We start from the raw sequence: 26761 nt of genomic DNA, 5'->3' as shown, positions 1-26761 counted from the left end.
AAGTGCTTGACGAAGTGAATGACAATCATTCTCACCCCACCTCTGTAATTCCATTCTGTGGTCCATGTCATGATGAGGTTTGGGGCTGAATGATCCTGGCAGGTTGTCGGGATTTAAGACTGATTTTGTGAACTGAACAGTTGATCAAATCTTTAAATTGGCATCTAGATGCTAATATTGTAACTAAGCTGACATACTTGCGCATAGGCATGTATAATTCAGGAAAATAAGTTTTCAGCTTGAGCCAGGTTGTCATTTAGGTCCCTATCCTTTGCTACATTCTTTGTTGTATGTTCTTAATAATTTCCTGATATCGTGGCTAGCACCCATGGATGTACTGATATCAGGAGGAAGTGGAGATGAATTATCTGTCATACAAATAGAAAATACTGGAAATTTGCTGCTGGTCAGACTGCTTCTGTGGGGAGAGAAACAGGAATAATGCTCCAAGTCAAAGACCCATTGTCTGAAGTAGGAAGGAGAGAAAATAAACAGGTTAAGACGCAGAGAGGGTGGGGATGTCACTGATAGGATAGAAACAGGGTAATTGTAGAGACAAATTGTAACCGATTATCTGGTCAATGAGGAAATAGGATCAGTTGGAGAGTGAACCTAGACAAAATAATGTAGGAGTTATACAATGCAGAGTAGGAAGACATGCTTGGCAGATCAGTTTGAGCATGTACTCCAATTCCAGAGAAAGAAAAGAGGGGAAAAAAACAACCAAGCTGAGTCAATATTACAGATGAATAACTGATAAACTGAGTAATCAAGTTAGCTGAAGTTGTAGAATTCAAAATAGAGTCCAGAAGGCTGTAACTTGCCGAAGCGAAAAGGTGCTGTACCTCAACTTGCGTTAGGCCTCATTGTAACAGTGCTGAAGGCCACAGACCAATAGCTTAGAGTGGGAGTGGGATAGAGAATTAAAGTGGCAGCCATCTGGAAGCTTGGGGTCAACCCTGTGGATTGAACAACGATGAGACAAAGTGTAGAAAGGAGACAGACGGCTCCGTAGCATGGCGACAAGACAGCAACCTCTCCCTTAATGTCAGTGAAACGATGAAGCAAGTCATCAACTTCAAAAATAGGGGTGGAGTACATGGCCCTGTCTGCATCAATGGTACTGATGTGATGATCAAGATCTTCAAGTTGCTAGGTGTAACCATCACCAACAATTTGTCCTTGTCCATCCATATTGAAGCCAGGAGCAAAAGAGCACAACAAATCCTTTGTTTTCTCAGAAGGCGAAGGAAATTCATTACATTTCCAACGATTCTACAGACACGCCATAGGGAGCATGCTATCAGGATGCCTCGCAGCTTGGCATGGATAAGTACTCTACCCAGAACTGCAAGAAATTGTAGAGAGTTGTGAATGCATCCCAGTCCATCATGTAACCCTCCCTCCCTCCCTTGTGCAAATCTTAATGCACAGTGTACTCTGTCATCCCAGTTTCTTCCTACATAGTCACTTCCTTGATGGAGTTAACATTTGTCAAATGGATGCAGAGAAACTGGTCTGAAGAAATGGAGATCTTAAACAGAAGAGAAAGATTTCTTGCACATGGGAGAACCAAAAGACATTGCAACTTGAAACATTTGATCTTTTGATACATATAATAAAGAGGAAATTAAGGTATAGAAAGATTGGAAAGATCACACCAAAGAATAAATGAGTTATGAATCTAACAAAGAACTATTTTTTTATTCTGACCGTTATCCTTTCTCACAAAGGTCTGATGCAAGCCTCATTTAACAAAGCGCCGATTCTAAAAATAATACATTGACCTTTCCCCGCATTTACGCACAGATTTGTGTGCTTTCTTACCCTATCAATTCTTATCATGGCAGTTGGTGCCATTGTTCTGTTCTGAATCTGCCTTGTTTATACTGCAATGTAAATTTGGTGACCATGAATCATTTTGATTGTGTGATTTCAAAGCAACTGTTTCACATGCACTCAGGGCAACTTTATATTTTGACTTTGCTGGCAACTTTCTCAATGCTGGGAATAATTTATACCAGTCAGTAATCTGCATTTTACTTGCATGTTATGGATGAGTGTGGCTGGCAAGTTCAGCCTTGAATCCCCATAACTATTTGTCTTTGGGCTAAGTCTGTTTCTAGGCCACTTCAGGGGCCAGTTCAGGAGTCAACCATGCATGATTGAAGTCACACAAAAGAAAGACGAAGCTGGACAGGGTGCAGTAAAGATTCACAAAGGTGTTGCCCGCTCTGCAAGCTTGAGTTAATAAGGACAGATTAGATATGCTGTTTTCCCTGGTGAAGGAGGCTGAGGGGTGACCTTATGGAGATTTATAAAATTATGAAGGGCATAAGGTGGATGGTCGTAGTCATTTTTTTCTCAGGGTAGAGGAAACTAAAACTAGAGAGCATAGGTTCAAGGTGAGAAGAGAAAGATTTAAAGACTGTGTATATGTGGTCAAAGTAAACACGGGAAGTTTGTGCTGGGACTTCACTATTATGTATCAGGTGGCCAGCCACCACTCTCTGCTTGCTTGCTACCTCTGTATCTTTTTGGAAAAATAAGAAAGTGCCAACCAGGCTGTCATCAAAGTTAATCCAATTTCTCCATGTTTGACCCATATTCCTATAAACCTTTTCTATCTGTATACATGTCCAAATGTTGTTATTGTACCTGCCTCAACCACTTAGTCTGGAATCTTGTTCCATTTATGCATTGCCCTCTGTATGAGCAAGTTCATCCAGGTTCCTATTAAATCTTTCCCATCTCTCTTTAAGTCTATGCTCTCTCGTTTGTTTCCATGCTATGTGACTCAATGACAACTCAGAAATGCACCATGTCAAAAGAACAGGCAGGTTTCAAAGGAAAAAAAAAGATTTTTTGTGGTTGAGTTGAGACTTGTTTTGTGCGAATGGTTAGAAGCAACCTGAAAAAAGTACTGAGGAAACAATGGCATTCGGAAGGTCTCAATTTTGTAAATCAAATGCTGACTGTTTTACAAGATCTGAAATGGTGGTACCTAAGATTGCATAAGTTAGTTTGTAAATGTTCATGTAAATTGTTTATTCACAATATATAACCCAAATAATAGTCATTGAATTATTCTTGTTATAATTCTGAAGACTAGGTGTTAAGCATTTGATGTAAGTCCAGACCATAACAATATTGTCATATTTTAGAGAGCTTTGTTTTGTAGATTGTGCTAAAGCTTGTGACAGATGTGGAACATTTGAGATACAAACATTCCTGAACACAAATCAAAAAGTAAAAGTAAAACAAATCATTTCCAATGATAAGGTGTTGCCAGATCCCAGGATATCATTTTTCAATAAGTTCTTTCCTGTTTCCTCTTGCAACCAGTCTGGTTTTGTTTAGACAATTCCAGCAGTGTATTTTGAACCAGTTAGTTGCCCTGAAAGTGGACCAACAGATTTATCGTGAATGAATTAACCCCCTAAGACTAAATTTGCACAGGACCATACATATGTGCGCACACACCCACATAAAATCCAATAAAAGATAAGAAGCTTGAATTGCAATGGAAGATTTTGACCCATAGCTGATCTTTTATTTTTTTTCTGTTTTTTTTAATTCACGTTGGTTCGTATAAAATGAATCTGCAAAATTGCTACAGTGTTATTGGGATTCAAGTTCTAATGATTACAGATCAGCTATATACTCAAGGAGTGAAATGTTCTGTTCATAAAGGAGCAGCTGTTAGAAGTGCACTAAACCACTATTAATGCCTATCTTTTTTGCGGTCCAAATAGTTGATAAAATAGCAGGGTTTTGTATTTATGTTCTCCTTTCATCATGCTGCTGATCCATAAATGGTGCGATGTATTTATGATTTGAAGGAGGTGTTCACTGCTTCAGGACAATCACCTCTGACCTTTTCTTGTTAAGATTATAAGATTAAAAATGTATTGTACTGCTTGAATGTTGTCCAGATGTTGCTGATTTTTTGGGTATGTTAAAGTTATTCTGGGTAACATATATCCATAATAAAATTCCATAATAAATTCTGACATTTTAATTAGTCATGTCCTGGTCGACATAATGGTATTGTTGATAATATTACAGTTGCACCAGCTAGTTCTTTTCTAACCAAAGTAAAGATTAAACACTTTACCTGTAATAGAACAATATTTTATCTTCTAATTTTATGCAAGTAGTAACTCATGGAAAATTTAAAGCTAGATGGCACTATGTTGATGCCCTGACTTTTAACATAATTTCAGTAAACCAGTCTAATTTGTAATTTGGTGAGCTTTGAAGGAACAGTGAAAGTAATAATTTAAGATGAGTACACATTTATATCAAGATTTCCACTGCAAAATAAAAAATGTTTTTATTGGAAGTTAATTATTCACCTGCAATTTCTATGTAATAAAAATATTTAACTATTCACCCCACACTACAGATTAAAATATGACTTCTTAAAGACAGATTTTACAATGAATCCAATTAGTTCAGAAATAAAAGTTATCTTCCTGTTCATAAGATTGCATTGCCCCCAAAATTATTATATTAATGCTGTTAATCTTCATGACATCCACAATTAAGCAAGATCATGCTTCTAACAGTTTGTATTAATTGACTGAAATTCATTTTGACAATATTTCAGTCCATTTTCTAATTATAATATGATGTGAAGTACCTTTTTATTGGTTTACCAAAATCATCCCCTTACATCGTACTAAACGCCATATCCTTCCAGTTTTTACTGGCTTATTCTTAGATGCTACTTTTAAGAAGCGTGCTATCAATGTAGCTGCTTGATCTTTGTATAGAAATAAAAATTAAATAGATGTAGGACAGGGCAGATGCATTTTCTTAATGTCAGTGATGCTTCCTTCATATCCCTTTCTAATTTGCATGATGCTTGGCTAATGTGACTTAAATAACCAGGTAGTCTACTTGATTACTTGGAGGAATGGGAGATAAAAGCCTCTTGGGTCATGACATGTTAAAGGGCAGATTTGTTTCATTCAAATTAAAACAGATAATGAGGGGAAAAAAATGGAAACCCCTATTTTAGTACAAAACAGTAGATTGTCTTTTTTAATTTTAAGTTTATCGAGATGAATTCTGTTTATCAAAAGAATCTGTGTTTGCGGATATATAGTTCTGTTACAGGGATTATTTATGCCGGCCTGATGTCCGTGCAGGAGGGGAAATATAATGGTTGGCACAGCCCCCGTGCATAAGCAGGGGAGGGGTTGAAAGGGTCTGTACCTGCCAATGTATTGGTCTAAATTTAAGAGAAAATAAATACTTAATTCCCATTTTATGCTTTTTCTTGTATTCCTAATTCCTGTCCTTTAAGTAATCTTCTGCAGTAACAACTCTTCTCTGGTGTCAGGAATCCCCAAAAGTTCCATCTTTAGTTCCTTACCTTTGTCTTACTTTACTCATGTTGTTCCTCAGTGATGTTATACTAAAATCATAAATGAAAACAAAATGCTGAAAATTCTCAGCAGATCAGGCAGTATCGATAGAAGTTGGTTGATTTATACATTTATGTGACCATGTGCAGCTCTGCTTTACTGTTATCCCACTGGACTGCACTAATACCCCTCTCACTCACATGGTCAATCTGCCATCCCATTCAAAATAAACCAAAGTTTCATCTATCCAAACATTTGCAGGATGGACACCATTTATTTCGATCAGATCAGTAAATCTGTTACCTGGTCATTGGTACAGTATCTTTTCCCAGCCAATATCTTGATTTAAATATTCCCATACATACAGTGACCTCCATAATGTTTAGGACAAAGACCCATCATTTATTTATTTGCCTCTGTACTCCGCAATTTGAGATTTGTAATATAAAAAAATCGTATGTGGTTAAAGTGCGCATTGTCAGATTTTAATAAAGGGTATCTGAAGGCAGAGACATCAGTCTGAAGGATGGTCTCAACCTGAAACGTCACCTATTCCTTCGTTCCATAGATGCTGCCTCACCCGCTGAGTTTCTCTAACGTTTCTGTCCACCTTCGATTTTTCCAGCATCTGCAGTTCTTTCTGAAACAAACCTTTCAGTGCTCAGTATTCTGCCAGCTGTGGTTTCTTGCTCCGTTCTTGGGGACCATGCCTTTAGTCAATCTAAACTAAGCTCTGAGGTTTATGCCTGTAAATGAAAAATGCACTAACCACTAATAATGTATAATTATAAAGTGCCATTTTGCAATCCCTAAACAGGTACCTCCTTTTCTCAAATAGCATTTTTGTATATTGACCCATTCCCCACATGTCAATTTAATGAATATTAAACATGACTTTGACATGTACGCAAACTTATACACATTTTCCAATCTTAATAGCAAAAAAAGTTCTGCATATGATTTTACCTATGTACTTTTAACTCATTCACTTGACGTTCTCTTGGCACCAATTTAAAAAGGTTGTTATCCAATTTCTTGTGCGTGCCTTTGCAAACTAAAGCTAGTTTTCCTGAAATAACGACAAGGGATTTTAGCCTTATGGAAATTAGTCCACAGCAGATAATCAGTTTTTTGTGCCTTCTCTGAGTAAAGTTCATTTAACATATTATAAATGGCCACTCTATCATTGTTAAGCCTTTTCAAACGTCATGATCCAAGAAAGCTTTGCTAAAAGGAAAAAAAAGCTATTTGGCTTAATGAGCAGCTATACCCTGTGCATTGCTTATGGCATGAAACAATGTTTTTCTTCGCCAATTTAAAAGTGATCAAACAGTTTGAAAGCTAACAGGGTTTTTTTGATTTTGAGCAGAGGGAGACATGATCAAGATGTTCATGCGTGGGCGTCCAATCACAATGTACATTCCTTCTGATGTAACGAATTATGATGAGATCAAATCAGAACTGCCATCTGAGAAGCTGAAGCTGGAATGGGTGTATCCTTGTCCTATGGGCTTATACAATGATTAAGAAGATATTGCATGAATGTAGTGGATATATTTTGGGTACCCAAATAATCATCTTATCGTGTGCAGACTATATTTTTGTTTTATATGGCCTTAATTGACTGAAAATAGATATGGCTATCGAGGAAGGGACTGTCGTTCTAACATCTATCTCCTCCCAACTGGAGAAGTGGTCTATTTTATTGCATCTATCGTGGTGCTGTACAACATTGAAGAAAGGACTCAAAGGCATTATCTGGGTCATACAGATTGCGTGAAATGGTAAGTTGGTTTACCTCTCAACCAAAATCGAAATACTGCAGATGATGGAAATTGGATCTGAAAATCCTGGGAAATACTCAGTGGTTCAGCCAGCATCTGTTATGAGAGAGCAGCAATGAAAGAAGGGTGGCAGAGTGGTGAAACTGCTGCCTCACAGCGCCAGAGTGCCGGGTTAGATCCTGACGTTGGGTGCTGTCTGAGTAGAATTTACACATTCTTACTATGACTGTGTGGGTTTCCTCCAGCTTCTCGGATTTGCTCCCATGTCTGAGTGACGTGAAGTTTGTAGATTAATTGACCTCCGTATATTGCCCTAGTATGCAGAGAGTGGATTTGAAATTGGGATAATGTAGAAATAGTGTGAATTTCAGGTCAAGGTCCTTTCATTAGAACAGGGTGTTGTGATCTGCTGTATTCAGCATTTTTAAAATATATTTTTTTTTAAATCAGTGGTTAAATGCCCATTGGATGAGAGTAAATTATTAAACATCTGTTTGTTTATGATTGAGGTTTGACAGATTTTACATAAAATTATTCAAAAGTTTGGCTGATTTTGCTTTTGTTATTTAAGAAGAAAATTAAAATTAATCTCTGAAATAAGCATTTTAGAGCATTTCAAATGTATTGGGTGTCATTTAGCAAGACTGTCTGTGGAGAGCATTATGGTTTTGGTTTAATTGGAGGTATTGTCTAATTATATATCCTAAAACGTGATCTGTAGTTAAAATTTGTTAAAATATTTTAATACTGTTTTGGTCATTTTGTTGCAGCCTTGCCGTTCATCCAGACAAAATCAAGATCGCAACAGGACAGATAGCTGGTGTAGACAAGGATGGAAGAGTAAGTTATCGAATACTTCAAAACTATTGTATCAAATGTAATACTGTAAAGCCTTGAGTACCGTAAGGATTTTGAAGTATAATGCAAATGATCCTGTTGGCCATTTAGTAAAGTCATGGCAAATGTAATGTAAATGCGTAGTACACCTGTAATGCAAATGTGATGTAACTGTGTAGTACACCTACATCTACATTTTACATGTTTGTTTTCTGCTGCAATCCAAATAACTGGGGGAAATCTTCTCACAACATCTACCCTATCAGGTCCTCACATATTATTTTAAGTTTTGATAAAATCAATCCTCAATCTTCTCATCTCCTCATTATTTAGTCCTAATGTTTTGGTCCTTTCTTCTTCTTCTGAGGCTGTGCTCTCTGGTCCTAGACTCTCCCCTAGTTATAACTGATGAACTAATCAGTTTTGTTACAGACGGAAGGCGCCAGTCTAAATTATGATTATTTATTATGCTGTTCTAGGGATTAAAGGAATTATATGATTATAGGACTAAATATTATGGGGATTCAAACTTTCCATTTACTCAACGTGTCATGCCTCTAATCTAATCATAGTTCCACTTATACTAAAACCGTTATTTATGAAGCCTGGCAAGTCTATTGCCCCTGTTTCTTAACTTACCTTTAATGCAATCTATTGGATTTGCAGCATGAAAATTGGTAAAACAGGATCTGCCATGTTGTATAGGTCACTGATGAGACAACATCTGGAGTATTGTGTACAGTTTTGGTCTCCTAATCTGAGGAAGGACATCCTTGTGATTGAGGCAGTGCAGCGTAGGTTCACAAGATTGATCCCTGGGATGGCGGGACTGTCATATGAAGAAAGATTGACAAGACTAGGCTTGTATTCACTGAAGTTTAGAAGGATGAGGGGGATCTTATAGAAACATATAAAATGATAAAAGGACTGGACAAGCTAGATGCTTGAAAAATGTTTCCAATGTTGGGCGAGTCCAGAACCAGGGCCACAGTCTTACAATAAAGGGGAGGCCATTTAAGACTGAGGTGAGAAAAAATGTTTTCACCCAGAGAATTGTGAATTTGTGGAATTCCCTGCCACAGAGGGCAGTGGAGGCCAAGTCACTGGATGGATTTAAGAGAGAGTTAGATGGAGCTCTATGGGCTAGTGGAATCGAGGGATATGGGGAGAAGGCAGGCACGGGTTATTGATAGGGGACAATCCGCCATGATCACAATGAATGGCGGTGCTGGCTCGAAGGGCCAATGGCCTCCTCCTACACCTATTTTCTATGTTTCTATGTCTTATTAATTTGGTTCTTAAATGTACCCTCATTGCGTGTACATTTCGCAGAAAAATAACTGCAACTCTCCTTTTCTAATAGCATCTCTAAATGTTTCCTTTTTTTTCACCAGGCCGATTAATTTTAGTTTTGGAAACATTAGAGAGCTACAGCACAGAAGTAGACACTTCAGTCCTTTGAGCCTAAGATGATCATCAAAGATCCAATTACACTAGACCTACAGCAGCCCATTTTATTCTCTTCATGTTCTAACTATCTATTCCCTCCACCACCCAACCAAATGTTACCACTCAAATAAACATAAGGACACGTTATAATGGACAAAAGGCCTACCAGTCAGGGGTGTGTTGGTAGAAACCAGAGGGCCTGGAGGAAACCCTAATGATCACACAGAGAAGAAGCCACACAACTGAGCAGCAAAAGCTCCATTATGCTAACGTGCCACCCTTTCTTGCATCCAATCTGTTACTTCTCCATCCAACGGTCAAGATCGCATGTCATAATTTAGTATTAAAAAATATCTCTGAAATTGTTTTTATTGCCCTTGAGCAATCTTGTCCAAGATCACCTAACTCACAGTCAGGGATTGAGTTTGTATATGATTCATCTACTCACAGGATAGACTTGCTGAGCTATTAGATGAGCAACATAATATTTTTAAGAGATTATTTCTGGGATTCACGCAACTTAAAGATATGGTGGGTTTGGAGTGTTTTCAAATATATATATTATCAAAGCAATTGTTTATGTAATGCTCTTCCTTTCAAAACACAAGCATAATTATTTAAATTCAGCCCTTACAGCCTCATGTACGTGTATGGGACTCAGTTAGCCTTGCAACACTACAGATAATTGGTCTAGGAACTTTTGAACGAGGAGTTGGTTCATTGGCCTTCTCAAAAGCTGTAAGTATGAAAGCAAAGTTACTCTTTTAATAAATTACTGCAGCATGTTACCATTGTCAATTGCTCTGAATTTAAATTGCTTTTGCTTTGAATATTTGCTGATTAGAATGTAAGAACATAAGAAAATAGGAGCAGGAATAGGTCACTTGGCCTCTTAAGCCTACTTGCATTAAATATGATCATGCCGGCACAGTGGTGCAGCAGTAGAGTTGCTGCCTTACAGCACCAGAGACCCGGGTTTGATCCTAACTATAGGTGCTGTCTGTCTGTTTGTATGTTCTCTCTGTGAGCTCGTGAGTTTTCTACGGGTGCCCCGGTTTCCTCTCACACTCCAAAGATGTACAAGTTTGTAGGTCAGTTGGCCTCTGCAAAGTTGTAAATCGCTGGTTGCTGCGGACTCAGTGGGCCGAAGGGCCTGTTTACGTGCTGTATCTTGAAAGTCTAAATGCCTTATCTGCCCAGGCCGCATCTCCTCTTCTATGCCGGTTCTCCACAGCCCTCAATTCCCTGAACTTTCCAAAAATGATCTGCTTCCTCTTTAACTAATCTAGCCTCTAGACCCCTCTGGAATAGAGAATTCCAGATTCACCACCTCTGAGAATTAACCATGTTGCTCCGTTATTTTTCTTAATATGCTTAATCTTGTCATGATTGTCATATCTCATAAAATGATAATCTTGTCAATCTTGTCATAATCTTGTCTCTCACTTGAGAATCTTATGCTAGTAGAAATATCTCGCCACTTAACCTGGGATAAAAAAATGTTTGAATCTATCCGAGATTAAAAACATTGAATCAATCAAAATGTCTTTGGTAGCTCACGACTGTATAACCTGGAGTTAGCTGAACGAATATCTTTTGAACTGCCACCATTTGATTTCAGTTTTATTTCAGAACGCCAATTCAAGCATTGTAACTTTTCTTGGCTGACGTTACAGAAGTTGTTACTTTATAAAATATGATGACTTGTATCTCATGATGAATGCACATTTTTGTTTCCCGTGATTTGAAATTTTGGTTACTTTGGCTTTGAACTAGGTTGTGGAAAATTTGAAACTGAGTTTTGCCAGTGATTTATACTTCATAAAGGTTGCTCTGCATTTTCAAAAAATGTAGACTAAGATTTGCAAAAAGTTTCAAAACTGATCCAGCTTTTTCTGCATCACTAATACTTATTTGTTTATGCTCGAGGGCCAGATTTGAAAATGCTTCAGTATGTTCGGAAACTGAAATTTTGTTGCTCTAATTCCTTTCCCTGCTTGAGATCACTTAATGTAGTCACGTGAGAGAGCACAAAATAAAGCCAATGGGTTCAATGGATGTTGAGCCCTACGGAGCAGTCTGATCCGGCGATTTGATTCTGGAACTATGCTGCCATAGCAGCTTCTGACTTTAGGAATGGAGATATCATATAACCATATAACAATTACAGCACGGAAACAGGCCATCTCGACTCTTCTAGTCCGTGCCGAGCACATAATCTCCCCTAGTCCCATATACCTGCGCTCAGACCATAACCCTCCATTCCCTTCCCATCCATATAACTATCCAATTATTTTTAAATGATAAAAACGAACCTGCCTCCACCACCTTCACTGGAAGCTCATTCCACACAGCCACCACTCTCTGAGTAAAGAAGTTCCCCCTCATCCCCCTAAACTTCAGTCCCTTAATTCTCATGTCATGTCCCCTTGTTTGAATCTTCCCTACTCTCAGTGGGAAAAGCTTTTCCACGTCAACTCTGTCTATCCCTCTCATCATTTTAAAAACCTCTATCAAGTCCCCCTAAATATCTAAATGAAATCTTCGGTTATTGAAGGAGAAAAACAGCCAAACTTCGGATGGTGATGCAGTGACCCTCCTCCCCACACCCAGCTGATAATTATGCATTTATTGTCAACCATCCTGATAAATTTAAATTTGAAAAAAGGGTTAATCTAAATCAGAATATTTTGGAATTGACAATAAGAATCCCCATCAGTGATTCGTCCCACAACAGTCGGTGAACTTGATGATGGAGTTTGCACCATGTCCGGCTACGCAGTCATGAGTATAGAGTGAGTAAAGCAGAGGACTGAGCATGCAGCTTGAGGTGCTCCCATGGTGATTGTTATCGAGGATGACACATTTGCATCAATACGGACAGACTGTGTTCTGTGGATGAGGAAGTCGAGAGTCCAATTGCAGAGGGATGCACAGAGACCCAGATCTGAGAGCTGGGTAACCAGCTTGGAGGGGATGATTGTATTAAATGCCGAGCTGTGGTCAGTGATTAACAGTCTGACATATGACATATGAGTTTTTGTTGTCCAAGTGGTCCAGAGTGGAGAGCCAGTGAGATCGCATCCACCGTTGATCTGTTCTGGCGGTAAGCGAACTGCAGTGGGTCGAGGTTCGTGTTGAGGTCGCAGTAGATATGCGCCATAATCAACCTCTCAAAGCACTTCATCACCACCGGCGTTAGTGCCACTGGTCGATAGTAATTGAGGCACATCACCTTGCTCTTCTTTGGGCATCGATATTATTGATGCCCTTTTAAAGCAGGTGGGAACCTCGGATCTCAGAAGTGAGAGGTTGAAAATGCCCGTAAAAACTCCAGCCAGTTGGTCCGCACAGGTTTTTAGAACACGACCGGGTATGCCATCAGGTCCAGGCGCTTTCCGAGGGTTCACCCCCCTGAAGGATCTTCTGACGTTGGCCTCTGTGACTGTGACTGTGACTGAAATACCATCACGGCGAATTGGGGCTCGGGAAGGCACATCAGTGTTCTCCCTATTAACGCTTGCATAAAACGCATTGAGCTCGTGGTCTGATTAGTGGTCTGATTAATGCCAATGGTCTGATTAGTAAGTTTGCAAACGATTGTCCAGGAATATAGTGGAGCATAGATCATCTGGAAAAATGGGTGGAGCAGAAGCAGTTGGAATTTAATCCAGACAAGTGTGACGTAATGCACTTTGGGAACACATATTCTGGTGGAACATGAAGAGTAACTGGCAGAAACTTTAGGATCATTAATGAATAGCAGTGCTGTAGGATGCAAGGACATAGCTCACTGAATATGGTGACACGTAGATAGGGTAGAAAAAAAGGCATTTGGAATGCTTGCCTTCACATGCTGGGGCATTGAATGTGAGAGCTAGGATACCATGATGCAGCTGGTTAAAACATATTTGAAGTATATGGTACCGTTTTGGTCATCGCACTCCAGACAGGATGTGATAACAATAAAGAACATGCAGAAGAAATGCACCAGAATGTTGCGTAAGAATAGGCTGCAGATATATCAGCAGATAATAGATAAACTGGGTTCATTCTCATTCTCATTGGAATGTAGGAGGCTGGGGGAAATGACCTTACAGAGGTTTATAAAATGATGAGGCATATAGATGGGATAGACAGTCAGTCTTTTTAGAATAGCAAGGATGTCTGGAACCTGAGGACCCAGGTTTAAGGTTAGAAGGGAGAAAGTTAAAATCACATTGAGCATGCATGAGGTGGCTGAAAATGACCCATTTCTGTACAGTACGATTCTCCGAATAAATATGTGACGAAGACAAAGATAAAATTCACCACAGCATTATTGTGCGTTGAGTTATTTAAAATAGTCTGCTCTAAATATACTTTAAAACTTTATTTAACATGGTTTTGAAGGGTGAAATTGATATTTCTTTTTGTTTACTACTTTAGGATTCAGGAACTTATTTGTGTGTAGTGGATGATTCCAATGAGCACATGCTAACTGTATGGGAGTGGCAGAAAAAATCCAAAATTGCTGAAATAAAGGTATTTTTTTAGCTGCACAAAGATGAACAATGTATTTATGTTTTCATATTAAAATTTACAAAGTTGTCAGAGTTACTATTCAGGTAGTATCAGTTTAATATCTATGTTAGTTGTAGAAATCAGTGCTACAGTATTGCATTGTCAGAGCGACATTTGAAGCTAAACTAAAAGCATAAACTTCTGTAAACCTCAACAAAAAGTCAGGCAGCACCTGTGGACTTTTCAAGCCTGAAGCCCATCATCAGAGCAGGGCAGGAGTTGCACAGGGAATGACAGGGCCCTGGGGTGTGTTGTAGAACAGAGGCCTAGGGTGAAAGGTGCTGACAAATAGAGGGAAGGCGGTAAAGAAAGAGTATGGCACACTTGCTTTCATTAAATGGGGTTTTAAGAGATGGTAACTCATAAAACAACTATATAGGACATTGGTGAGGCCGCACCTGGAATATTGTGTGTGGTTCTGATCACCATACTAAAGGAAGGATGTGATTAAGCTAGAGAGGATGTAGAAGAGATTCACAGGGATGTTGCCTTTGACAGGAGAGCTTAAATTAAAGAAAGACTCGATAGGTTGGTACTGTGTTCTCTGGAGTGAAAGAGGTTAAGAGTGACATGATTGAGGGTTATGATGTGGGTCTAAACCTAGAGGGCAAGGGTTTAAGGTGAAACGGGAAAGATTTAAAGGGGGGCATCTAACACAGAGACAGTCTGCTGGTGGAAGTGAGAGAAACAGGTAGATTTAAGGCATTTAAAAGACATTTGGACAGGTCCATGGATGGAAAAGGCACAGAGGCATGGTCAAATACATGCAGATTGACCTAACTCAGAAAGGCACGTTGGTCAGCATGGATGAGTACGATTGAAGGACCTATTTATGTGCTGAGATGCTGCCTGATCTACAGTGTTTCTCAATTTTTTTGCTATTATTTCCAGCATCTGCAGTTTTTTTTTAAGTTTGCATTGTTACCTTAATGGCTCATGCCACTTTTAAAGAAGATATTACTCAATTATCAATTCTCCAAAGCTGAGTCCTTTCCAGAATTATGCCGATTCCTCTACCCTGAAAAGTTAAAATAGTCGTCAAAGTTAGTTTGAAAGTTCTAAGTTGTTACGCAGCACAAACACATGCCTTCCCAGAGATAATAATTCTGCTTGGCGACTATGAGGAAAGGTATGCTTTATTTGTATTTGATAATTCATAGAATTAATGTAAAACTTGTTGTTTTGTTTTGGACAGAGTACCAATGAGTCAGTGCTTTCCGCTGATTTTCATCCAACAGACCCCAGCACAATAGTGACATGTGGCAAATCGCATGTCTTTTTCTGGACGTGGAATGGAAATTCTCTTGTAAGAAAGCAGGGGATTTTTGGGGTAAGTTTTCAGATGTCTGAACAGAGCACAAAGGCTGGGTGCCTTATTCCCTCTCCAAGTTTAGAAACAAGAGAACCATGGAAGGGAAAACAAACAAAGGTCACAGAATTTCCCCTCATCATCAAATATGACTTTCTTCCATGCCAGTTTTGTTATCTAATAATGTGGGAAATGTTGCCTCTTCCAAGTTTGGGCAGGAGGTTCTGAAGGGGTGGTGGGTGGGTGAACCTGTGAGGTGATGGTTCATTTGGTTGCTTATGAAAGGTTTTTAGGTGCATCTGATGCATGAATTTGAGCTCAATATCATCTCACATCCACCTTCACTGCTTTTCTTCAGGGATGCCTAGAATCTTTGTCTCTAACCTGCTCACATGTTAGAGCTTGAAACAGGCTGAAATGCATTGTTGATTACTATAGACTTCCAATTTGGTAGCAAAAACAGGAAGGCAGATTACTATCTAAATGGCGTCAAGTTGGGAAAAGGGGAAATACAATGGGATCTGGGGGTCCTTGTACATCAGTCTATGAAAGTAAGCATGCAGGTACAGCAGGCAGTGAAAAAAGCGAATGGCATGTTGGCCTTTATAACAAGAGGAATCGGATATAGGAGCAAAGAGGTCCTTCTGCAGTTGTACAAGCCCTAGTGAGACCACACCTGGAGTATTGTGTGCAGTTTTGGTCCCCTAATTTGAGGAAGGACATTCTTGCTATTGAGGGAGTGCAGCGTAGGTTTACAAGGTTAATTCCCGGGATGGCGAGACTGTCATGCTGAGAGAATGGAGCAGCTGGGCTTGTACACTCTGGAGATTAGAAGGATGAGAGGGGATCTCATTGAAACATATATGATTGTTAAGGCTTGAACACGCTAGAGGCAGGAAACATGTTCCTGATGTTGGGGGAGTCCAGAACAGGGGCCACATGAATAAGGAGTAAACCGTTTAGAACAGAGACAAGGAAACACTTTTTCTCACAGAGAGTGGTGAGTCTGTGGAATTCTCTGCCTCAGAGGGCGGTGGAGGCAGGTTCTCTGGATGCTTTCAAGAGAGAGCTAGATAGGGCTCTTAAAAATAGCGGAGTCAGGGGATATGGGGAGAAGGCTGGAACGGGGTACTGATTGGGGATGATCAGCCATGATCACATTGAATGGCGGTGTTGGCTCGAAGGGCCAAATGGCCTACTCCTGCACCTATTGTCTATTGTCAATCAGGGAAGCATCCTTCTCCCTCTGTCTCCTCTGAACCAAATTTGGATCCAGTTTGCCAGCTTGCCCAGTTTCATTTGCTAAGATACAGTTGAATACTTCCCTGTCTCTTGTAGGACTGCTACATATGGTCTCAATAAGTATCTTAGGCACACTTAACACATTACACCTGGTAATCAGCTCACATGATAGAGCTTGGAAGATGCTGGAATCCAACCCATCTAAGACACTTGGCAAAACCAGTCAGTTTTGGGAAAGTCTAAATCTTCGACAACTATTACACTAATGTTCTTCCACCTTTCTGCTCTTTGCTCACATATATCTTCCTTTAACTCCTGCTGACTATTGGGAGATCTGTAGTATAACCACGGCAAAAGGACCGCCTTATCCCTTATGCTTAAATTCTACCTTTATAAACTTGTTTGATATCCTAAATACTACCATTGCGTTAAAGTAAATACAGTTGCACCTACCAGCTCTTCCACTGTCCTTAATTGTCTGTGCTCTACCTGTTGCTTGATATATCCTCAAGTTTTTTTCTCTGCACTTGTTGCATCCTATAATGTTTCCCACCCGCATGCCCAAATTAATTTAAACCCTCCCGAGTAATCAGAGCAAACAGCCCTGCAAACATATTGGTTCTCTTCCAGTTTAGCTGCTACTTGAACAGGTTGCACTATCTAAAAGCAATCTCAGTGATCTAAGTACCTAATGCTGTCCCTCCTGTACCAACTGTTTAACTATGCGTTCATCCGTCCTATCCTCACTAGCACATGGCAATGGGTAGAACCACGAAGATCAGAACCGTAATGGTCCTGTTTTTTTAAAAACATCTGCACAACCCCAAAACTCGTTTTGCTTGTCTACATCCCTCTTTGTACCTAGGTTCTTGTACCAATATGTACTATGGCATCTGGCCGTTTTCCACTCCCCCTCTTCAAAACGTTTTATACCCAAATCCAGACATCCCAATTCCTGACCCTGGTACCAGCGAGGCCACACGCCATTTTGAAGTCTTGCTCTCAGCCAGAGAAACAAATGTTACCCTCACTCATGATTCACCTACCGCTAATGCTCGCCTAAATGTTTCCCTACCCTGTTACAGATAGTCCAGGTATCATAAGCATGTAATATAGAAGGATGTTTGAGATACTTATCTTCAAATGTTCCTTTTCTCAACCAATCAAAGCCTGTGTAGGTGCATTAAAGGCTGTGGTGAATTTTGTCATTGACTGTCTTTGGACAGTGGTTCCAAGATACAGGGAGTGAATCTCTTGGCATGAATCCTCATTGTTGGAGCAGGGACAGGTTTGTGGAAGACCTTGGCCATGTACATGTTGAGTCCAAGGCTGCTTCTCTTGCTCATGTGAACTCATCGACGGTAGCTTGAAGTTCAAAGTAAAATGCTGAGGGGATGCTGGTGGATGTTAAAGAGATTGTTTCTGTGCCTTTAGCTTGATTTTTGTAGTTCTTCATAATACATGGAAACAATGATTCAATTTCCAAGAAGTTGACATCCTCTGGTTTCACATCTACACTAAATCTGAACTTCCCCATGACTGAAACATTTATCGTGTTTCTCTCAGCTTTTGAAAATTCATAGGGGAAAGTTGGAATTGCTTAAATTCCTCAGTAGGGCATGCAAAAAATGGCTGAATATACTCTTACTTAAAATAATGGGAAGAATGATAGTAAGAGATGAATATGAGGACAATATCTAGCAAGCAGAGGTGGATAAAGTAATTTTAATTTTGTTTTCAATCTCCAAATCAGAAAGAGGATGGGCTTTCTTGTTTTGCCTATCCCTAACCAAATATTTTAAAGGAAAATGGGGAAAAAAGTGAAAGGAGTTTATGTACTTCAAGAATGATTTTCATAAACTTCTGTGATACAGAAATTTTGAGCAAATTTAACTGAGTTTAACCATCATACAGACGAGCACATTTTCTTTATATGTATCCTAAATACAGTGCCCTCCATAATGTTTGGGACAAAGACCCATCGTTTATTTATTTACCTCTGTACTCTGTACTCCACAATTTGAGATTTGTAATAGAAAAAAAATCACATGTAGTTAAAGCGCACATTGTAAGATTTTATTAAAGGCCATTTTTATTCATTTTGGTTTCACCATGTAGAAATTACAGCTGTGTTTATACATACCTGTTCTCCCCCCCCCCCCCCCCCCCCCAATGAACTGGCCTCAACTTTTCAGAGATTCACCACTCTCTGTGTGAACATGTGTGGGACACATGGCTTCACAGGCGTTTGTAATTGCTCAGGTGTGTTTAATTGGCTCCATAATGCAACTACAAAAGAGCTCTCAGCGCCTAGTCTTTCCTCCAGTCTTTTTATCACCCTTGGAAACTTTTATTGCTGTTTATCAATACAAGGACCAAAGTTGTGCCAATAAAAGTCAAATAAGCCATTATGAGACTGAGAAACAAGCATAAAAATGTTAGAGGCATCAGCCAAACCTTAGACTTACCAAAATCAACTGTTTGGAACATTATTAAGAAGAAAGAGAGCACTGGTGAGCTTACTATTCGCAAAGGGACTGGCAGGCCAAGGAAGACCTCCACAGCTGATGACAGAAGAATTCTCTCTATAATAAAGAAAAATCCCCAAACACCTGTCCAACAGATCAGAAACACTCTTCAGGAGTCAGGTGTGGATTTGTCAATGGCCACTGTCCGCAGAAGACTTCAAGAACAGAAATACAGAGGCTACACTGCAAGATGCAAACAACTGGTTAGCTGCAAAATTCACACACACACACACACACACACACACACGCACACACACACACGCGTGCGCGCGTGCACGCACACACACACACGCGTGGAAAGCGGGGGAGGGCTGTCTGAAATTCAAACCCGCGATGAAGAGGATGGTAAAAGACAACTGCCACAGTGTACGATAAGTCCTTTAGAGAGCGCGGGGAGGGAGGGGAGGGGAGAAGGAGTGAGACACTTTTAAGAAGTTTAATAAAGTTTAGTGGGCATTTTACCTACCGGTTGGTTTTCCTTGGTCTTGAAAACTCCAATGAGACAATCATAATGCCTGGTTAGTGAAGGAGATTGCCTACAGCTGCCCTCTACAGCCTGTAACTAAATATGTGGAAACTTCCCTCGAGCATGAAGAAGAGTTCTAGTGACCTCATAGGACCTCCTAGGACCTCGTGTTGACCATGCTGCGCGTTTAAGTCGAGGGCAAACTCGTCTAAACTCGCAGATTAGGTCGCCGCAGTGGGACAGCCCATTTACAGTTTGCCAAGAGTACTTAAAAGAACAACCAAGGTTCTGAAAAAATGTCTTGTGGACAGATGAGATGAAGATTAACTTATATCAGAGTGATGGCAAGAGCAAAGCATGAAGGAGAGAAGGAACTGCCCAAGATCCATAGCATACCACCTCATCTGAAACACGGTACCTGGACGTGACGTCGAAGGCCAAGAAGCCGAAGCGAAGAAGTGTAAGTCAAGATACTGAACGGAAATGAAGCCGAAAAGCCAAATAATGGAACGTATACAACGCCGAAAAGCCGAACGGACATGACGCCTAAAAGTCAAATAACCCAAAGGGCACGAAGCTGAAAGGATACGAACCCGAACGGACTCCACGCCGAAAGGACAATACGCAGAACGGACATGATGTTGAAAAGCCGCCGAACGGACATGACGTCTCCGGGGACGGGATTTGTCCGAGACCTTGTCAGTGATCGGTCCAGACCCTCATGTCCATCACATCACTGGCGTTAGAAACATAGAAATTAGGTGCAGGAGTAGGCCATTCGGCCCTTCGAGCCTGCACCGCCATTCAATATGAACCAACTCAGTATCCCGTACCTGCCTTCTCTCCATACCCCCTGATCCCCTTAGCCACAGGGCCACAAACTCCCTCTTAAATATAGCCAATGAACTGGCCTAACTACCCTCTGTGGCAGAACGAGATTCACCACTCTCTGTGCGAAAAAAGTTCTTCTCATCTCGGTTTTAAAGGATTTCCTCCTTATCCTTAAGCTGTGACCCCTTGTCCTGGACTTCCCTAACATCGGGAACAATCTTCCTGCATCTAGCCTGTCCAACTCCTTAAGAATTTTGTAAGTTTCTATAAGATCCCCTCTCAATCTCCTAAATTCTAGAGAGTATAAACCAAGTCTATCCAGTCTTTCTTCATAAGACACTCCTGACATCCCAGGAATCAGTCTGGTGAACCGTCTCTGCACTCCCTCTATGGCAATAATGTCCTTCCTCAGATTTGGAGACCAAAACTGTACACAATACTCTAGGTGTGGTCTCACCAAGACCCTGTACAACTGCAGTAGAACCTCCCTGCTCCTATACTCAAATCCTTTTGCAATGAAAGCTAACATACCATTCGCTTTCTTTACTGCCTGCTGCACCTGCATGCCTACCTTCAATGACTGGTGTACCATGACACCCAGGTCTCGCTGCATCTCCCCCTTTCTCAATCGGCCACCATTTAGATAATAGTCTGCCTTCCAGTTTTTGCCACCAAAATGGATAACCTCACATTTATCTACATTATACTGCATCTGCTAAACATTTGCCCACTCACCCAGCCTATCCAAGTCACCTTGCAGTCTCCTAGCATCCTCCTCACAGCTAACACTGCCCCCCAGCTTAGTGTCATCCGCAAACTTGGAGATATTGCCTTTAATTCCCTCATCCAGATCATTAATGTATATTGTAAATAGCTGGGGTCCCAGCACTGAGCTTTGCGGTACCCCACTAGTCACTGCCTGCCATTGTGAAAAGGACCCGTTTACCCCTACTCTTTGCTTCCTGTTTGCCAGCCAGTTCTCTATCCACATCAATACTGAACCCCCAATGCCGTGTGCTATAAAAGGCATGCTCAATTGGGTTCAGATCGGGTGATTGACTTGGCCACTCAAGAATTGACCATTTTTTATCTTTAGTGTTGGGGGTGTTATGGCCTGGGCATGTATGGCACCTGGGCTGAAGGTACTGGCTCACTTATCTTCAATGATGATACAACTGCCGATGATAGTAGCATAATGAATTCTGTATAGACGGTATGGGAGATTGCAACCTTCACGTGGTCTGCCATGTTTCAACCAATGCAATCAACCTGGCGAGAACAATCAAATAAGATCAAATAAAACAAGTTGTCGTACAACTTTAGGCTGTGCACGCCATACGCAAGAAGAAGAAGAAGGTGTACAGACACATCGTATCTGCTCAAGTTCAAACAAATGCCTCAAAACTCATTGGCCGGTTGTTCATTTTACAACAAGACAATGATCCCAAACATACTGCTAAAGCAACAAAGGAGTTTTTCAAAGCTAAAAAGTGGTCAATTCTTGAGTGGCCAAGTCAATCACTCGATCTGAACCCAATTGAGCATGCCTTTTATATGCTGAAGAGAAAACTGAAGGGGACTAGCCCCCAAAACATTATGGTGCCCTGAAATGTGGTGCGGGCTATGTATAAACACTACTGTAATTTCTACATGGTGAAACCAAATTGTATAAAAATGGCCTTTATTAAAATCTGACAATGTGCACTTTAACCACATGTGATTTTTTTTTCTATTACAAATCTCAAATTGTGGAGTACAGAGGCAAATAAATAAATGAATGATGGATCTTTATTCCAAATATTATGGAGGGCACTGTATACTCTCATAAATTCAGGAAGCATCATTTTAGACCAAAGCTTCCAGTATTCTTAAACTGAAGAAAGGTATAACTTTGTACACAGTAAGACAATACTGATAGAGGTAGTTCAAAACAAAATTAACATATCTTGCTGATAGCCTTGTATTCGCCATGAGGGTGATATATTGGCATAGGTGTAAGATTAACTCGCCAACAGGAAACAGCCTGGAAAAGACAGGCAGATGGAATGTAATGTGAGAAAATGTGAAGTTAACCCCTTCTGTAGAAAGCAAACTTTTTTAGTGGCGTGCACTACAAAAATTGTGGTACAATGAGTTCTGAGGATCCTTGTCAATGAACCACAAATTGTTAGCAAGCAAGTGAAGCGAGTATTTTAGAAAGGCAAGTAATTAGAAATTAAAATGGGATGTTGATATTTAATGCAGGGAGTGTGAAGTATAAAAGTAGGAATGCTTTGATGCAACTTTTACAGGGTGCCAATGAAACTTGGAGTACTACATGTAGTTTTGGTTTGTGGCACTGCAGGTGGTGTACTGGTTCAATCTAACTTTCCCCTCTTGCCTGCAGTGCCAGAGAGCATCAGTAAGCAGATGTTGAGGTGGTTGCACAGGATAATGGAGGAAAACCAGACACAAGTCATTTTTGAAACTTAAAACTAATAGGATTTAAGTAAGAAATTTGGAGAACTAAAAGGGGTCATAAAATATTTTGGGCAACTAGGATTAAGGAGAATTTGAAGGCATTTTTATATATAGGAGTAAGAGAGTAGATAGGGAAAAGAGGTCCATTTACAGCATAAATGAGGCAGGGAGCCAGAATAAGTCAGTGTTGATATTAAATGGATGCTGTTGAATGCCTTGAAAAGTGGATAAGTCCCCAGGGCATGATACGATATATCCTTAGGTACTGAGAAAGCTAGGAAGGAGTTTGTTGGGGGTCTTGACAGAGATCTTTGCATTCTCTTTAGCCATGGCAATGTGGCAGAAGAGTGGAGAAGGGCAACGTTAGTTCCTTTGTTTAAGTAGGGCAACAAGGGAAACCAGAAAATTATTGGCCAGTGAGCCATACATCTGCAGTAGGAAAATTACTGGAGAAGATTCTTAGCATGGGATGTATTCACATTTGGGAAAGCAAGACCTTATGAGGGATAGTCGGCCGTACTTTGTACAGGGGTGTTTGTCTCTCAAATTTGAGGAAGTGATGAAAGTGATTGATGATGGTAAGGTAGTAAATGTTAACTTCACGGATCTTAATAAAGAATAAGACAAGGTCTCTCTTGGTAGGCTATTCCAGAAGTTTAAGTCACATGGGGTCCATGGTGAGTTAGTAAATTGGATCCAAAATCTTTGTGGATAGTGGTAGAGGAGTTTTTTTCTAACTCAGTGCTCGGACCTGTTGATTGGAATATAGTAATGATTAATATATGTGAGGAAAGTAGGATACAGCTGTCTGGAACCCTCTGCCGCAGAGGATGATGTAAGTAGTTACGTTTGCAATGTTTAAGAACTTTCAACCAGACACATGAACAAGCATGGAATACAGGGATATACGGATCATGTGCAGGCAGATGGGATTAGTTTAGGTTGACATCATGGTCGATGTGTACATGGCTGGGGCAGGGACCTGTTCCTGTAGTGTTCTTTATAAGAGTATCTGCAGAATAAAATACAGCATCGGATGACCAATATACAACCTAATTTATGTTATAACTAAAACAGTGTAAGTTATGTTCAATATTCATATATTTAAAATCTCTCAATGCTTATATTTTTCAGAAATATGAAAAGCCAAAATTTGTACAGTGTTTAGCATTTTTGGAGAATGGAGATGTGCTAACTGGAGACTCTGGAGGAATTATGCTAATTTGGAATAGAACTACTGTGGAATCTACACAGGGGAAAGCACCCAAAGGTAATCGCAGTTTTTATTAAATCATAAAATGCAGTTTTTATGAAATCTCAAATTCAGATCAGTCCAAGTATAAGGCAAATTCCTTTCAAAGAAAGTCATGCATCATTAGCTTAATACTGAGAGTATGGCTGCTGTGGACGTTATCATTAAAAATGAAATTAATTGAAAGTTTTAAATACTACTAGACCAAGTGCAGACCCGTTGGGTCTGCTCCCCCAATTGGTGTGATTCCCCCAACCCAATATTCCACCATGCACCCGTCTCCTCCAATGGAACTGAAGCCGTTGCCAAATGTAAGTTTCCAGCACTCCCCTGCCTCCCTCAATTGCACCTCCCCTGCCTGCTGCAGCAGTGAAAAGTTCAGTGTTCCTGTCTTGCAACATTGTTTCGAAGTGTGTTGGAAACTGATAGGAAGGAGCAGCCGTCAACGAATCAAAAGGCAGGAAGGGATCCGTACTGCAGGCAGACAGACGGATTTGAGTTTTATATATATACTAGACCAAGTGCAGATCCGTTGGGTCTGCTCCCCCAATGGTGTGATCCCCCAACCCAATATTCCACCATGCACCCGTCTCCTCCAATGGAATTGAAGCCGTTCTCAAAAGTAAGATTCCAGCACTGCCCTGCCTCTTGAAAAAAAAATCCATTGACACCCCCCCCTGCCTGCTGCAGCAGTGAAAAGTTCAGTGTTCCTGTCTTGCAACATTGTTTCGAAGTGTGTTGGAAGCGATTAGGAAGGAGCAGCCGTCAACGAATCAAAAGGCAGGAAGGGATCCGTACTGCAGGCGGACAGATTTGAGTTTTATATATATATATATAGATATTTTAATTGCAAATTATGTGTACAAGATCCTGACATAGAGGTGGGTTTCACCATCAACACTTTGTGGTAACTGATGTTGTCTAAAAGCGCTTTATAAATAAAGTTATTATTTATTATTATTATTATTATCAAGATTTATTTCAATATATTTTGACAAGTTTTGAAATTATACAATTTTATCATCTTAGCGTGTTAAAAAACTGAGAGCTTGGAACATTTGTTCATAAACTCTTGGAAGTGACAGTGCAATTTTTAAAAAACTTGTTAATAAAACAAATGGACATATAGTAGTCACTGGACACAAGGAACAGATGATGGTTTACTCTGTTCTACTCTGGTGCATTTTTAAAATTTGTACATTAGACTGTTATTAAGATATGGATACTGAATCATTGAATTTAGCAGCCTTTACTATTCTGTGTGCTTATTATTGCATAACATAGCAAATAAAATTTTCATTGTTTAGGGGTGTATCAGATCAGCAAGCAAATTAAAGCACATGATGGAAGTGTATTTACTCTCTGCCAAATGAGAAATGGAATGCTGCTAACAGGGGGCGGGAAAGATCGCAAAGTCATTTTGTGGGATCACTCCCTCGTTGCCGAAAGGGAAATTGAGGTAAATTATTTCTGTGCCTTAATGGAATTATGCAAACTGTTTTCAATTATATGTTTTTTAACAATTGGTATTCTGCATGGATTTCTGTAAAAGATTTACAGGTTCTCCTTCAATTGGATGGGTAGTCAGATAAGATGTGTTGCCAAGTAGCTTATATAGTCATAAAATTGTACAGCATGAAAAGGGCCTTTTGGCCCAATATCCAGATTAGTGGGCACCCTTCCATATTAAGCCCATCTCCAAACATTTGGCCCATAGCCATCTACATCCAAGCGATTTAAATGCTCATCTAGCCATTGAAATGCTGTCAGTGAGCCAACTTCAACCACTTTCTCAGATATTACATTCCAGGTACTTAGCACTTTCTTGGTGAAGATCTCCCTCGTATCTCTAAATCTCTTTCCCCTTTTCCGAAAGGTATGCCCAAGTGAAAAGTTGGATCGCAAGCATTATTTTGGATTGTAAGCACTATGAAGTACCAAATCTAAAAAGTAAATCTAAAAGGAACATAAGTAAAAGATTTTAAGGGAATTTAAGTTTGCAGGGACCTGGAAGTGTTGGGCACAGGTAGACCCAAAATGCTGGAGAAACTGCTTCCTGTCCCGCTGAGTTACTCCAGCATTTTGTGTCTATGTTAGATTCAAACAAGCATCTGCAGTTCTTTCCTACACACAGTGTTGGGCACAAACCTTTTAAGGAATCTGTTCAGGTTAACTGATTTATTACTACCACATGTGGAACCATGGGATTTATAAAGAAATACAAGATACATTCATTGGAAGATAGTGATGAATACTTCAGGGATTATTGAGAAAGCCTTTGCTGAAAGACCTTTCAGCCAGTTTTCCACAGCCTAGTGACTGTGATAACCTACTTTAAATGTGCTTCCCAATTCTGCAACTTATTTTCAGAGACTGATGAGGGCTGAAAGCTTATGGGAGCATCATTGCCTGAGGTTGACACAAAATCTTGATATCCAAGAAATGTATATGGTCTCTCTCTGGGAGTAATGTCATCAGACATATTACACTGGATTATTAGAAATTCACAAGCACCAATACAAAGCAATAAATAGTAACAAATACCTCTTTAGCAATAAGAAGCTGTATTTTACATTTATTTTCCTCCGAGTCAGAGCGTTATATTTTATTTATGAGTGCACATAATTTTGGCCAATATCCCATGGAGAATTGGGGAGTACCAAAT

General features: G+C 39.9%; 1 protein-coding gene across 5 annotated transcripts in view; it reads left to right on the top strand.

The window, feature by feature from the left end:
• Positions 1 to 26761, top strand: part of LOC129699681 (echinoderm microtubule-associated protein-like 4) — a 195144-nt gene that overhangs the window by 127888 nt on the left and 40495 nt on the right. For all 5 annotated transcript variants that reach the window (XM_055639673.1, XM_055639672.1, XM_055639674.1 and 2 more), the window contains 8 exons: positions 6745 to 6868; positions 7010 to 7159; positions 7930 to 7999; positions 10073 to 10183; positions 13874 to 13969; positions 15204 to 15338; positions 23979 to 24114; positions 25404 to 25555. In XM_055639673.1, the coding sequence (XP_055495648.1) occupies positions 6745 to 6868; positions 7010 to 7159; positions 7930 to 7999; positions 10073 to 10183; positions 13874 to 13969; positions 15204 to 15338; positions 23979 to 24114; positions 25404 to 25555 (974 nt within the window). The remainder of the gene's footprint in view (positions 1 to 6744; positions 6869 to 7009; positions 7160 to 7929; positions 8000 to 10072; positions 10184 to 13873; positions 13970 to 15203; positions 15339 to 23978; positions 24115 to 25403; positions 25556 to 26761) is intronic.

The sequence above is a fragment of the Leucoraja erinacea genome, chromosome 8, assembly GCF_028641065.1.
Source record: "Leucoraja erinacea ecotype New England chromosome 8, Leri_hhj_1, whole genome shotgun sequence".
NCBI classification, from domain to species: Eukaryota; Metazoa; Chordata; class Chondrichthyes; order Rajiformes; family Rajidae; genus Leucoraja; species Leucoraja erinaceus.
This window is presented reverse-complemented; position numbering and strand designations above follow the sequence as displayed.